This window comes from Mauremys reevesii, linkage group 1 (assembly GCF_016161935.1).
Source record: "Mauremys reevesii isolate NIE-2019 linkage group 1, ASM1616193v1, whole genome shotgun sequence".
Classification (NCBI taxonomy): domain Eukaryota; kingdom Metazoa; phylum Chordata; order Testudines; family Geoemydidae; genus Mauremys; species Mauremys reevesii.
In genome coordinates this window covers 238,874,157-238,889,135 of record NC_052623.1, presented here as the reverse complement: position 1 = coordinate 238,889,135, position 14,979 = coordinate 238,874,157, and the positions used below count along the sequence as shown (strand labels likewise).

The following is a 14,979-nucleotide window of genomic DNA, read 5'->3' as shown; positions in this document are numbered from 1 at the left end:
GGGGAGGGTGACCAGTCTGTTCTCTTCAATTCAATTCAAGCTATATTCGTTTTAAATTACCACTTTGTAGGGATGAGTAGTTAGGGAAACAATATCTTGTCATATAGTCTCCAGCTGTTTTTTACCTCTCAAATTTTCCTAGCCTGTGGCCTGCTTAGTTTGACAGCAGATGTTCTTTGAGAGGTGGCAAGAGGATGTTTGGAGAAGTCTTTTTGTTCTCTTTGGATTACAAAAAGCAGTGATATTTCCTTCTTTTGCTTCACTGGACTTTATTTTTTCAAAATTGGACCCTGCTCCTACCCCCAGGGCAATTCCTGTTGTGGTAGCGATGGTGGGAGCTCTACTGCATGGTTGCCTGTGTTTTAACCACCATGTCGTCCAACCCCACTTAGAGCAGGGATAGATGACCCTAGTTAAAACACTAGTGACCACCTGGGCCCGGATTCTCACTGTTGCTGCTATTAGTTGAACTGTATTGATGGTAGCTTTGGTGGGGATCTCTCAGAAGAATGGTCCAGTTTAGACAAAGTCTTTGTTCAGAAGAAAAACTTAAGTGGGAAATGTATTTAGCTGAAAATTGTGAGATTGTTTTGCCCTGATGAAGCAAACTGGTTCCATTTTTTATATTGTGGTAGGTAGTGCCTGGGTGCCCCGACCCCATTGCTTGCTAAGCATTGTACAAACATGCGACAGGCAGTCCCTACCCTAGAGAGCTTACAAGACAAGAAACAGGTATTTGGGGTTGGGGAGGGGGAGAACAAGGTAACAATGAGATGATGGTTTTGCTCCTTACCAAAGCTATGGGCAGCATCTTGGCTTTTTTACATTGTCACTCCCTCCATCAGGGTTTTTTTTATAGGTGGCCTGTTCCTGAGCTGTGCTGAGCACGTTCTAGTCCCATTAAAATAAATGGCAGTTCAGGGTACTCGGCACTTTGCAGTATAGGGCCCTTAGTCCACAGCACAATAGGGAACTAGGGTTTTGTCTAGAGCAGAAGAAGTTCTGAGGGTTCTCTTTAAGTTCTCTGCCTTAGAGGACTCAAGAGAAATCTAAAGATGACGGTGCCCATTCTCTATTCGTGAAGATTCTTATACTACTATACTAAGGGCAAGAATTCCTTAATTGTCTAAGCCAGGGGTCTCAAACACGTGGCCCGCAGAGTTATTTGCTGCGGCCTGCCAAGTTCCCCGTGCCCCCCCGAGTTATTTTCTGCTGTAGCCAAACTCTCCTCACCCGTCGCCACCCCTCCCCCCACCCAGTGTGCCGTGTCCCCACTCCTCTGCCTACCTCCAGGCGCTTCCAGCATTTAGCACTTTCCAGGAGGGAGGAGCAGGGAGCCACGCGCTCAGGGGAGGAGGCGAAGAGGTGGGGCAGGAGCGGGGATTTGGGGAAGGGGTTGGAATGGGGGCAGGGAAGGGGTGGGAGGAGGCGGGGCAGAGTGGGGCCTCGTGGAAGGGGTGGAGTGGGGGGCGGGGGGCTTTTGTACCTTTATATGAAAAGGTGTTAGTGATCTGGCCCTTGGACCAATGTACTAGTCCTCATGTGGCCCTCATGGTGATTTGAGTTTGAGATCCCTGGTCTAGGTGATCTTCAAAGGAAGAAAGAGGTTTTTTTTCTCCCTTATCAAACATGTATGTAGCTGAGCCATAGATATTTTAAGGAAGATTTGCTATATATTATGGCAGGCAATATATTGTTTGATCTTTATTACTTACGTACCTTATGCCAAAAATCTGCAGCTATAATTCTTCGATTTGCTTAGACCTTTTTTTGTTTAGCTCATACACATGTTACTTTTTGCCTTTCAAAAATTACTGCAGCTTCTCGAACTTCAGTAACTAGGTTAAAAAAAAATGTATGTCATTATGTAAGTTCAGTAGTCTTTATTCCATCATTCAAAGGGTATCCCTAAGGTTCAGATCCACTTTTTGCTGTTTTGCTGCAAGAAGAGCTTTGATGGAAAAGAGATGATGCTCACTGGCCTTTTTCATTGTAGCCTTTCAGCAGAGATAGCTGGTGGTCTGCAATAAATGTTACCTAGCAGGTGGTATATACCTATAGATGACAATTGTGTAGGGAAACTTTAGAATTGTTTTGCTTTTTAGGGATCTGCATTCTATAATTTATACCAAAGATGAGATGAACAACTTTCCTTATTGTTTATATTGGAGCTGAATGTTGCCTACGATGCTGAAAATATCTGACCTTTGTTAAGACGACAAAGTGGCAGGGCATGCAAAAGATTAAAATGATTCTCCCTATCTGATTTTTGTTTAGCCTTGTGCTGTATCTATGTTTATAGTAGAAGTGTTCTCTCACACAGACTAATGTGTACCAGATGTAAACCACAACAATCTAGAGTATCCCTGTGACTCGTATCTTCATTGTGCTAGAATAGAAACTACATGCTAAAGCACATGCTTAACTTTAAGGGTGTAGATACATTGCCTTTGCTGGAACTACTGATGTCCTTAAAGTTAAGCACATGCTTAAGTGTTTTGCCCTTGTGATGTATAAGTTCAGCCCATGTGTGTATAAACTCCCTTTCAGCACAGTGACTTGCCACCTTGGTAAAGACAACAACATTTTTTAAAAGGTGAACTTAGTGCTTCTGAAGGGATCCAGATTGACACCCCAAAGACTTGAGTCTTCCAGCCATAAAAGATGTGTCTACACTGGAACAGAAGGTGTAATTTCCAGGTTAGATAGGTGTACATGCTCTAGCTCTGATTGAACTAGTGCACTAAAAACAGTATGGCTGCAGCGGCACACGGGGACAGTCCATCTGAGGCCTTAGCTATATATTTGGTGGCTCGCTGTGCAACTGTGGTTACTTGACTATTTGTAGCACACTAGCTCGATCAAAGCTAGCATGTGTGCATCTACCCAAGCTGGAAATTATACCTCCAGCTGCAGTGTAGACACACCCAAAAAAGAGGTACGCCAAGGCATGGGAAGCAGCAGCTCAAACTTTCTCACACCAGTGTGATACAGACTTGGCTTGGAATGGGACCAGCCCTAAGGGCAAAATGGTAGTTCAGTTTTCATGGTCATTCAACCCTTGGCCTCTCCTCTGAGACTGTCAACAAGGATAACCACCATGTTGGTGGTTTTTGTGATGTGGCTGGGTATACAATAAAAACTGAACTGACATCACCACCTATTGTCACATAGGACACGAGACAGCTTTCAGACAGTAATAACATTTTGCACTGCTGGCCTGGGCTGGAATTCAAGCCCCTTTTTCCAGTGGCTCTCAACCTTTCTAGACTACTGTACCCCTTTCAGAAGTCTGATTTCTCTTGTGCACCGCCAAATTTCACCTCACTTAAAAACTACTTGCTTTTACACAATCAGACATAAAAATACAGAAGTGTCACAGCAACTATTACTGCAAAATTGCTTACTTTCTAATTTTTACCATATAATTATAAAATAAATCTATTGGAATATAAATATTGTATTTACATTTCAGTGTATAGTATATAGAGCAGTATAAACAAGTCATTGTATGAAATTTTAGTTTGTACTGATTTCGCTAGTGTTTTTTATGTAGCCTGTTGCAAACTAGGCAGATATTTAGATGAGTTGATATAGATCTGGAAGACCTCTGCGTACCCCCAGGGGTTCTCTCTGTTTGAGAACTACTACTTTATTCCATGATGGGCCCCTTGTTGATCCAGTCACCCAGCAACTTCACTGTTATCCATACAGAATATGCTTCAAAGTACAGTAACTCCTCACTTAAAGTCGTCCCGGTTAATGTTGTTTCATTGTTACATTGCTGATCAATTAGGGAACATGCTCGTTTAAAGTTGTGCAATGCTCCCTTCTAACGTCGTTTGGCAGCCGCCTGCTTTGTCCACTGCTTTCAGGAAGAGCAGCCCGTTGCATCTAGCTGGTGGGGGGCTTGGAACCAGGGTGGACCAGCAGCCCCCTATCAACTCCCCCTATCAGCTCCCTGCTCCCCTAAGTTCCCTGTGCAGCAGCTGCCTGCAGTTCAGCTGTGTCCTTTCCCCCACTGTCATGTGCTGCTCCTGCCCTCTGTCTTGGAGCTGCTCCCCAAGACTCCTGCTTGCTGTGTGGCAGGGGAGGGAAGGAAGAGGGGGCTAATGTTATGGTGTCCCCCTCCTCCCGTTCCTGCACCCCACTTATACCTTCCATAGAGCAGGGGGGACAGACCAGGACTGAGGACGGAGGGAGCTTGCAGCAGCTGCCTCTCAGCAAGCTGATCTAATTAACAAGGCAGTGTACTTAAGAGAAATGTGAATATCTCCCTCCATTCCTGTTGCCTTGTGTAGAGAGAAAGTTAACCCTTGAGGGCTCAGCCAATTGCTAGTTCATCATTTACCAGTAAGGGAAATATCCCATACTCTGACTCCCACACCTCAACCAAGCTTCACAATCATCATCACTGTGTACCAGGATCTAGATCTAGATAGTCTTTTGTCTGGTGAAAAAAATTTCCCTGGAACCTTACATTAATTCTTATGGGGAAATTAGATTCGCTTAACATCGTTTCAGTGAAAGTCGCATTTTTCAGGAACATAACTACAACATTAAGTGAGGAGTTACTGTACCCATCTGCTTTTCACCAGATTTTCAATTTTGGACATTGGGTGGTTAGGAAAAGGAGGTATGAGGAAGGTGTATCCCCCTATGTTGACTCAGTAGTCTAAAATCTTGGGATCTTATTGGATGAATTGCTCTGCTAAGAGTCCCAGACAGTAGGGGTAGCCCAAATTTTCCCTATACCATCTTCAGGTTTCTTACTGATTTTGTAGTTAAGGCAGTGGACTGGGAGTCCAATCTGGGATTAATCTGAGCAGTGCCACAGACTTCTTGTGTGACCTTGGGCAAGACACTGTGAAAAGACTTCCACTGACTTCAATGGACTTTGAAGCAGGCTTTTAATCTCTTTGTTCCTCAGTTCTCCATTTGTAAAAATGTGTTTATCTTTTTTTACAGTACAAATATTTGTAATAAAAATAATTATCTAAAATGAGCACTTGACACTTTTTATTCTGCATTATAATTGAAATTGATATATTTAAAAATGTAGAAAACCATCCACAAACATTTATAGTAAATTTAAATTGGTATTCTGTTATTAACAGTATGATTAAAACTTTGATTAATCACAATTAATTTTTTAATAATTTGACAGCTCTAATAGATATACAAAATCTCCTTTACAACTGCGGGATGTTTTTTGCCTTGTGTAAAGTTTTTTGTTACTTTCTAATAAGATATGTCAACTTGTCTCTGAGCTGCATGGGGCATTAGACTTAAAATGAAAGAATGTAAGCTGGTTAATTTAGGCAAAATTCACTGGCTATAAATACTTGTGGTGAGGGGTTAATTCTTCCTTTCTCTTAGTTTAAATAACAGCCGTAGAGATTTGAACTCTGGCACACTGTGTACTCCTAAAATGGCTGCCACTTCTGCACTTAACTTTGGCCCCTTTTGATTCCTGATGAAGGGTTTCACCAATTGCCTCAGCATAGTGGGGAGAGGCTCTGGCTGAACTTCTGGTCTGGGCCAGCTCCGATGCAGTCAGTATAAATTGGTGCAAAGGAAGTGGGTTGCCATCTTTAAAAGCCTCTTATGTTGATTTTTTGAAAGTTGAGTGTTCTCATGAGCTAAAGGATAACAGGAAACAAGGATGAGTTGTTGCAGCTGGGAAAGTGGGAGTGATTCAACTAAGAAATAAAGTTTGAGGACCAAAACTTAAAAATACTGCTTTTTTTTCCTTTAAATCGTCCATTTAAATTCCCAAACTCCCATCTTATCATCTTGGGAAGTGTGTCCAGCAGGTTCTACTTGAAGAGTAGAGTAGAGTGTCCTTCCAAGAAAAGTCTAGTTTTTAAGTCCCTCTTTATTCCTCAACTTCTAAACATTCTGGCATTAGATTAATTTAGGTGTAACTCCATTGTCTTCTCTGCAGTTCTCCCAGGGCATAATTTGGTTCACACGCTGCTGACTTTTGTTAAAAAGATAACAACGAAGCACTCTCCTTATGTGCAAGAATCTATTTTTGTATTTTTATTTGCTAATTTATTTTCTTTGATATGTATGACGAACAATGGCATTTATTTTATTTTGCCCCCATTTGTCACCTTGTTTCCACACACAGTCACGATAATGCAAGTGACACGTATTTAGAACCGTTAGAGAAGTCCTAAAATAACGCAAGGGTTGTTTTTTTCCCCCCCTCGGTCTCTACTGAAGTAATGCACAGAACACTAGACCCCTGATTTACCTGAACTCCCTGAAACCTGGATTATCTGAAATTGGGTTTTTTCCTCACAAGATGCACCATTGATATAGAACAGTGTGCCATGTTAACGAAAATAGTTATTTCCTTTCTCATCCGCTGTGAGACTCTCTTTGATTCGTGAGGGACTACAGAAGAGAAGAGGAGTTGTGAGCCTGGGGGAGCTTTAGAGCAGAGACTCAGGCTTACTGCTATGATTAAAGCTTCATCCTCAATTTACTTCCCTTCTGGCAAATTTCAGTTGGCTATTAGAGCATGCTGTTTCTCCTGTGTGAGCTGTCTGAAGCGTCACATGCCACTGCTGGTGGGAATTAGAGGGCCACCAGTGTTCTACAACACAGGCAGTTGACACACATGAACGAGACTGTGGCCAGACCTCCCAAAGATAGAGACCAGCCCAACAAGCAAAGACTTGATTTCCTAGCAGCTCATTTGGGGCTTGGGTGAGATAGGCCTGCTGATATTGCCAGTGGTCAGGAAGAACCCTGCTACTTTGTAAACTTCCTAAATTTAGAGGACACTGAGTGATGCTATGATAATTGGGCTTAAAAATATACCCTAATGGTAAGCTCAATTGTAAAAAAGTATATGAAAGTTCAAGAGATGTTGCAATAACCTATAAAACAAACGTTCATGGAAAGTAGTTGCTTTCAATAATGAATGTTATAAAAAGGTATGAAAGTGAGACAAAAATACTGAATTAGTCTAAGCAAAGAGGCCTATTAATATAACTCAAAGACTGTAGTTTAGTGAAAACAAGAAATGTGGAACCAAAAACTAATGAACCAAAATTTGTGTCAGATACTAGGCCTAACTGGTGGACAAAATAATGAGGGGATAAGCTACTCCACCCACCACTCCCTTTTTGGGTCCTTAAAAAAAGACTTTTTGGGGGGGAGAATAAAAACAGAGTGAGGCTACTGGAGCAACTTCGTCGTCATGACTGTGCCCCAGTGTCTCCTGAGACCCTAGCCTTTGTCATCCTGATCCCAAGAGATGTCTTGACTAGACTGGGCCAGAGAGAGGGATCCAGATGTCAGTGCTAGTCCTACCAGCTCCATCTGAATCCCAAAGACCATCTGAAATAAAATGGGATTAGACTTTAACAACAGTTCCAGCCCATTTCAACTCACTTCTCTTTTCCCCAAAAGGACAGTTATCATCGTTAATACCATCTAAGAGACCGTCAAACAAGATGGGGAGGTTTCCTTCTAAAAACTCTCTCCAGCTAAAGGAAAGGGAACAGGGGATATTGTTAAAATGAAAGACGGACTTAAGATTTTTCATTGCAGATGCTTTAACCATTTTTTCCTTCTCTGTATCTTTAATAAAAAGTTACAAGGATTTGTAATGGTGTATTTGCCATAGTGTCAAGCAAGCTGAGGTCTCTGTATACCAAACCCCAGACCTTGTTTAATGCTGTTTAATGTTGGACAGTCACTGGGTTATGTTAACACTTTTGGCCCATGTATTCCATCTCAATTAATACAACCGCAAAATGAATTGCCACTTGCAGACTGACTTGCATAGTTGAGGCTTTTGATGTATTGGTGTCAATGTAACAGAATTATTTCATTTCTTGTTAGGCTTTAGCAGTGAGTAAAGCAGGAAGATGATGAGTGACGCAAGTGACATGCTGGCTGCAGCTTTGGAACAGATGGACGGCATTATAGCAGGTAACAACGTTATGCTGTTTGTTCAACCAGTTCAATCCTCCTTTCATCTGTGCAGGGCTGAGTTCCAGTCGAAAGAGGATGCAAATAGACCTGTGTTTAATGTCTCCCTACTAACTAGTTGTGAAACTCAAAGGATGCAAACAGATTTGAAAGAGGATGGCCCAAATCCCTGCAAACACACGGTGCAAATTCAGTTGCACCTTTTCTCCTATCTCCCCATCACTATACTTCACAAAACCATTGGGCAATGTGGTTCAACTTGAAGGACTGGAATAGCCAAGGATGTTTCAAATCAGGATTAGTGTTTGTTTGAAGAGTAGTGGGGTGTCAGGAAGGGAAAGCTTGTCTAGTGCTGTACCTCACTCAAGTCTTGAGAAAATTTAATTAAATAGGCCTGAATGGGACAATTCAGATTAAGAACTGAATTTTGATCCTTTCAAAGTAGGGGCTTTTTGAATCAGGGCTTTGGTTTGGGCCTGTCTCTAACTTTAATGTTTTCATAAGTATGAGCAATTTGCTCATACATTTTTACTGGGCTGGGGAGAGAAATCAAAAAGTATATTACTTCCTGAACTCTTAAAACTGTGTCCAGTGAGCTGTGAAAAAAATACAATCATATGAAACAGAGAAACAAAGCAGACAGAAGTTTTTGGTTTGATTCCATTCCAGCAGAGCTATCCAGACAGCTGTTCAAATCGAAGAAGTATTCTGCGTAGGCAGCATCAGAGATATGCAGGCTTCAACAATCCCACATACAATAATTTTCCTTTTTTAAAAAAAAAAAGTTTAAAAAAGTTCCTGCTTTGCTGGAACTGACTTTTCTCTGCAATGCTATCTTCTTAAAGACCTCTGGCACACATGTGCAGTGTATACAATGGGTCATAATGAAGTCCTAGGATTGATATAGTCAATCTCTTATATTAGCATGCAGATCTGGTCAAGCGTCTGAATTATGAAGGGCCCAAGTAGGCTTGAATAGCATGGGGTTTAATGTAAAAATAAAGGGTGGTTATCAGGATGTTTAAGACACCAAAGACTTAATTACATATGTCTTTACAAACCTTTAAATAATATTTCAAAGGAGTTAATTCTGTCCTATCACCTCCTATACTTCTGCAAGGGATTTTTCTCTCTTCAGTTTTCTCAAAGGGAATTAATAGTTGGAATGCTTGCATTTTTCAGACTGCCAGACAAATGAAGGCTTAGAAGGAAGTGTACATTCTGCATATATCTGCAATATCCAAACAGTTAACAGCACAAAAGCTGATACTTTGTCATTAATATGTCTCATTGTGTCTAGGCATTACAGTATTAAGTCGTTACAGAGGTGACAGTCTCAAATCAGTGTGTTGAAGTATCGAGACAGAATTAGCTAAGCTAACTTAAATCAGCTTTAACTGTGAATTTCTTCCCTTTTTTATTGAACCTTTAACTTTAGAGTGAACGTTCTTTGTGTTAGTGAATAATAACTTTTGCTTATTAATACTCACGTGCGAACGCCACGATATCCACCTTGTTTGGGCTTACGGTTTTAATTTTAGGGGAAGTCATTCAATATTTCCTTCTCTTCCTCTTCGTTTATTCTCTTTGTTTTTTTAAAGGCTTCCAAGCCTTTGCATCAGGCTAACCTCTCTCTGAGTGAAAAATGTTGACTGCAATTCCCTGTGGAACCCATCAGTGTCTCTCTTGGGTCATGTAATCACCACAGAGTGAGAGAAAACACTGCTAGGGCTGAGCATGTTTCTTCCATAGTATTCCCAACCTCCGGTAGCCTAGGGAGCTGGGGGACCAAGCTGTGCCTTGAACTCCAGTGTGCTTTGTATTGGCATGTTACTCTGCTGCAAGACAGTCGTAACAGCCTGTGATATATTATGTTAGGTTTACTGTACATTAAAATTGTAGAAAAGATACAAGTTACAGGTATCATCAGGACACCAGATGAGTATCAGTGAAGAATTACCAGTCTGTGCTATAACATGGAGATGAGCCTGCATCCAAACACCCTTAAAGTCTGGGATGTTCAAAATCCAGATCCAGGTCTGAATTTTGTTGGTAATAAATATTTGTCACTAGGAATCCCTGTAGGTGCTGAACCTCCTAGATGTATTATAGCAAGTCTCGTAATCATATTTATATATTTATTTACTTTTGTGGCTTATCTAATGTAATCCTTGTCTCTTTACCTTGCTTTTGTCTAGGTTCCAAGGCTTTGGAGTATTCCAATGGCATATTTGATTGTCAGTCCCCTACCTCCCCATTCATGGGGAGCCTGCGAGCACTGCACCTCGTGGAGGATTTGCGTGGCTTACTAGAGATGATGGAAGCGGATGAAAAAGAAGGACTGCGATGTCAGGTCCCAGATTCAACAGCAGAAGCTTTGATTGAATGGCTCCAAAGCCAAATGGTACAATATCACCTTGACTTTCTTATAAAACATTGGGGGTCCTGTCTTACAGGCTACAGCTGGTCAGAAAATGGGTTTTTATTTTCTACAGAAAAATTCTGAATTTTCAGTCAAAAATTGAAAACCAAAATATTTGGGACAAAATGGGCGATAATTTGGCTCAGAAAAGCTGCTGCAGAGCCTCATGATCTCGTTGTCCTTTATAGCCTGGGGTTCCTGGTTGGACATTTTCCATGATGTACCACAGTGTCTCCTCTTGGTGGGAACATTTTCCAATAATTGGGCATTCAATATTTTTATGAAAAAATCAAAATTTTCTGTGGAAAGCAAACGCTGTTAGTGAAAATTTTAGTTAGTTGAAACCCAATTTTCTATCAAAAATCAGTTTTAATGGAAAATATTTGATCAGACCTACTGTTTACACTTTTTGGTATTAATAATCTATCAGGAAAACTTTTAGAATGACAGCATCTTTAACTGACTGTTATGTTGGTTTAAGAAGGAAATTAGTGGCATATTGTATCATTCAGCATAAATTGCATATTAGAGACCAAATCTGTTCCAGTTACTTTCTGTGCCTGTGAATTCCAGTTTTTGTCATCCTCGCTTTGAAGAAACCCCGGTGTGTAGTTGGCAGGTTTATTTTTCCCTTGCCCATGGCTTGTTACTACTGCATTTGAGAGCAGTGTGTTACTCTGTAGTAGAGTGTGACTTAGGAAAGCACAGAGGAAGTAATTATGCACGGTATATGCGAGACATAATTTAGGGCAGCCTCTTCAGAGAGGCCTCAGCCTGACCACTAATTTCGCATCCCTAATCCCCTTCCCGTTGCAGTATTCCTGGTGTACTTGCTTGCAGGTGCAAGTGAAAGTCTTCCTTGTTTGTGAGTTCCTTTGGTGCTGGTTTGGTGGCTTAGGGGAGAATACATATCTCAGGGGAGCCCAGGTGGTGGAAGTGAAAATTATATATTAGGCCTCATACTTCAGCGTTTGTCAGTCTCTAAGGTTATGTACACGTTAGCACAAATGTCAGTATAAGTTATGTCAGTCGGGTGTGAATAAGCCATCCCCGAGTGACGTAAGTTACATCGACTTAAGCGTCAGGGTGGAAGCTCTCCCGCTGGCATAGTTACCGCTGCTTTCGGGGGTGGAGTAACTAAGTTGACAGGAGAGCGCTTTCCCGTTGGCTTACAGCACCTGCACTAGCAGCACTACAGCTCTGTAGTGTAGCTACGGCCTAAGTGTTAGCGATCAGAATAACACCTACTGCAAGGAGGGGCAGGGAATAGATTATTCCACATCTGCCTACTTCAGGGTTTTGCAACTTCCTCTGAAGGAGCTAGTGCTGTCTGCCATTAGAGACGAGATACCAGACTAGATGGACCTTGGGTGCGCAGTGGGGGAAGTGGGCTTCTTGTTTTCCTAAGACTGCATTCTGTTAGTAACATTCACAACACCGCATGCAAAATCAGTTATGTATGTAAAATTAGAGGCCATTTTTTAATATTTGCCCGTGTAAGAATGTAATGGCTTTTCATTGATAGAATTTGCTTCTATTTGACTTCAGGTGCCATCTAGTGGCACGTGTAGTTCTATGACATTTCAGTTGAGAGATACTGGTCCTGGGAATAATACAGAAATACTTTTCTCTTATTGAAGGTTCTAGGAGGAGAGCAGTGTTTTTGAAGTAGTTTTGCTTTATACTATTCAAGTGACCCAGGGCCTGATCTAAAGTCTGCTGAAGTCAGTGGAAGTCTTTTCATTGACTTCAGCAGGCTTTGAATCAAGGCCCTCAGTGCTGAAATCTGTTATCAAGACCCAAAGTGGCGATTAACACACTGATGTCAGAGGGAAGAGATTGAATTATATATAATTTCAGCACCTCCAAGGTCTGTAATGTACAGTAATGAACATCAATTCTAGCTAATACCAGGTCTGTGTGGAATGGGTGTAAACATGGGACTCAATCATGTGCTGTCCAAGAGGTTGACTTTATATATTTATATTTGAATGCTTGTGAAAGATGCTAAGTAAATTAGATCCGTGATGAATGAAAAATCTCTGCAGGTAAAGCATGGACAGTACAAGTCTGGCTATGCTGACCTGCCAGTAGTATGCCATGTTGGTGAGCAGGAGGGGCTGTCTCTATCAGCAAGAAGATAGCTCCGTCTCCGTGACCAGTTTCTCTGCTAAGGCTATCGATAAGGATGCCAAATAGTGCCAGTTTTGGTGGTGGTTTTGTGATGCAGATGTTTCTGCCTATTAGGAACTGGAAAGAAATCACCAAATTCATTTCACATAGACCACCAAGCAGCTGTCAGATGGTAACAGCTTTCAATTACTGCTGTCATAGGTGGAATTTGAATTAATGATCTAGATGGGAAAGGGTCTGGATTAGCATTCCTCATATAGTTCTGTGTAATGTGGTACAGCTAACAGAGACTTCTTTCAATCCCACAATATTGAAATTGACTGTCTCAAGTTCTCCTCATGACTCTTCCTGACCTCACACCAAGTTCTTCCTGCTGGACTTACATGTGTAGCCCCTTTGGGATGACTCGCAAAGGAAGGAGAGCAGGATTCTACGCAGCATTTAAAAACAAAATGAACTTCCTGTTTCAAATGTCCTTTTTACACAAAGGGACAAGTAGTTAAGTTAAAATATGGATGTGAAATATTTTGAGGAGAATGGTTAAGTGTGCCAAATGGCCAGTTGGAACCAGTTGTGCACTAACATCTGCTCATGGAGTTGTTTATGTAAAGTGATCAAGTAGTTTCCATTGAGGAATTCAAAGGTAAACTAATGTTTCCATGGAACAAAATGAACTCTTAACATCACCATTTGAAATCCACAATGTGTTAATTAACTAAACGGGGTAGAATCAAGCTGCTTTTCTTGTCTGCTTTTCTAATTTAGGTGAATAAAAAAATGTGCAGTGGAAATCATACATGCATTTCCCTATGTGCATGCTGGAAGTGGATGGATGGATTTATTGATTAAACTTAGAGATGGGCCCAGTCATTCACTATTTGGATCTGGATTCAGGCTTCTTCACAGTTCAGAAGTATTGGGATCCAGGGTTTCAGTGTGTCTCATCATAGACATAGAGAACAGCTGTGACATTCACAATGAGATCATAACCTTTCCCAAGTTTCAGGGATCTTCAGTTTGTTGCTGATTGAATAAAAATTCTCATTCTATTCTAATGTATATCTACTTAATTTATATAGTGCCCAGGGCAAAGCATTTATTCACAGTCTCTTTTTCTCTGCAAATAGATCTGTTTTTGTTTCTCAGTGCTTTCCAGGTCAGACATGGTCAGTTTGCAAATAAAAAAAATGTATTTCTAACTATGAGCCCCGCAAATTGAAAGGCTGTCTTTTTATCCTTCTTGCATGTCATCATGAGTAATAAAGTATTTCAAACCAAATTCTGCTCTTCATTGCATCCCTGCAACTCTGTTGCTTTCAGTTTGAACTAGATACATAATTCTGTTAATGAAGCACAAAGGGAATAGAATTCAGCTCGCTCTCCCAGAGTTGGCTTCAAGGTACTACTAAGAGTTAAATGGAGGAAAACCTCTTTTTAGTCACTAAAGTCAGCAGCTCTGGCTGGGAACATGTACACGGGGGCAAATCTCTTGAGTAAAGAGGTATACATTTTACCTAATCGCTTTTATGAGTGGAGCCTCACTTTAAGCAATGTAGAGTAAAAATCAAACAGAAAACACAAAATCTAAAGACACCTGTCAGTTATAACTGCACCTTCCTCTTACGAGGACTGGCTTCCTTTCTGGGTAGCAGGCACTGTCAAATTGCCAGCAAGTTTTTAAAAATGCTTTCCCATAACCATGAGCATCGCCTCACTCTTCTCTGAGTTGAGTTTTCAAATTAAAATTGGATGATTTGTTGCTTTTTAAGTGATATATTAATAATTGATTACAGAAAAAAACATCGTCAAGTTCAGTGAGTGCCCTGTGCCTTTCTGGGAAGGATGCTTGCATAATTCACTGTGTCTTGTTTAAAGATGGGACTGGTGCAGAACCCCAGATCTAAGCTCCCCAAAGTTTTAGATCCAAACCTTTCATCCTTGGGCCATCTCTAATAGTGGTGGTGTTCTAACTCTGCGTGCTTTTTATACCGAGGAGCCAGTGACCTTTAACAGCCAGTGACCATTTTTGAGCCAAGTTTCATGTTCACCATGGGTCAGTTCATGTATATTTTCAGCTTTTGGCAATGAGTTGACTTGTTATGCTGACAGTGATTTCCTGACTCCGTGCATGTAGTTGTTGCGGTCCTCTTGTAAAATCAGCTGCAGGTTCTGCCTCCTCTTTAATGAGTTAATTCTTTCAGAAGCTGGCCAGATTCCTGGGAGCTAATAAAACCAATAGTATTCTTTATGAAGGCATATTAGGTTTCAAAGATAAATTTGCTGGTCTGAGATAAGTGTACTGAAATAAATCAGCCCTTTTTAAGATGTGGAGTGGTTCCCATGTGGCGGAAGTAGATCACAAGCCAAGAAACATTACATGTGATTTATTCATGGAAAAATCCTGTATTCAAGTGAAGATTTATTTGATTTTTTTTTTTTTTAGTGTAGACATAAGGTAGATTTATTTGATT

At 41.0% G+C, this 14,979-nt stretch overlaps 1 protein-coding gene across 12 annotated transcripts in view; it reads left to right on the top strand.

Moving 5' to 3' along the window:
• Nucleotides 1–14,979, top strand: part of PPFIBP1 (PPFIA binding protein 1) — a 169,087-nt gene that overhangs the window by 90,786 nt on the left and 63,322 nt on the right. For all 12 annotated transcript variants that reach the window (XM_039482881.1, XM_039482853.1, XM_039482892.1 and 9 more), the window contains 2 exons: nt 7,864–7,953; nt 10,152–10,357. In XM_039482881.1, coding sequence (XP_039338815.1) covers nt 7,890–7,953; nt 10,152–10,357 — 270 coding nt within the window. In that variant the 5' untranslated portion in view covers nt 7,864–7,889. The remainder of the gene's footprint in view (nt 1–7,863; nt 7,954–10,151; nt 10,358–14,979) is intronic.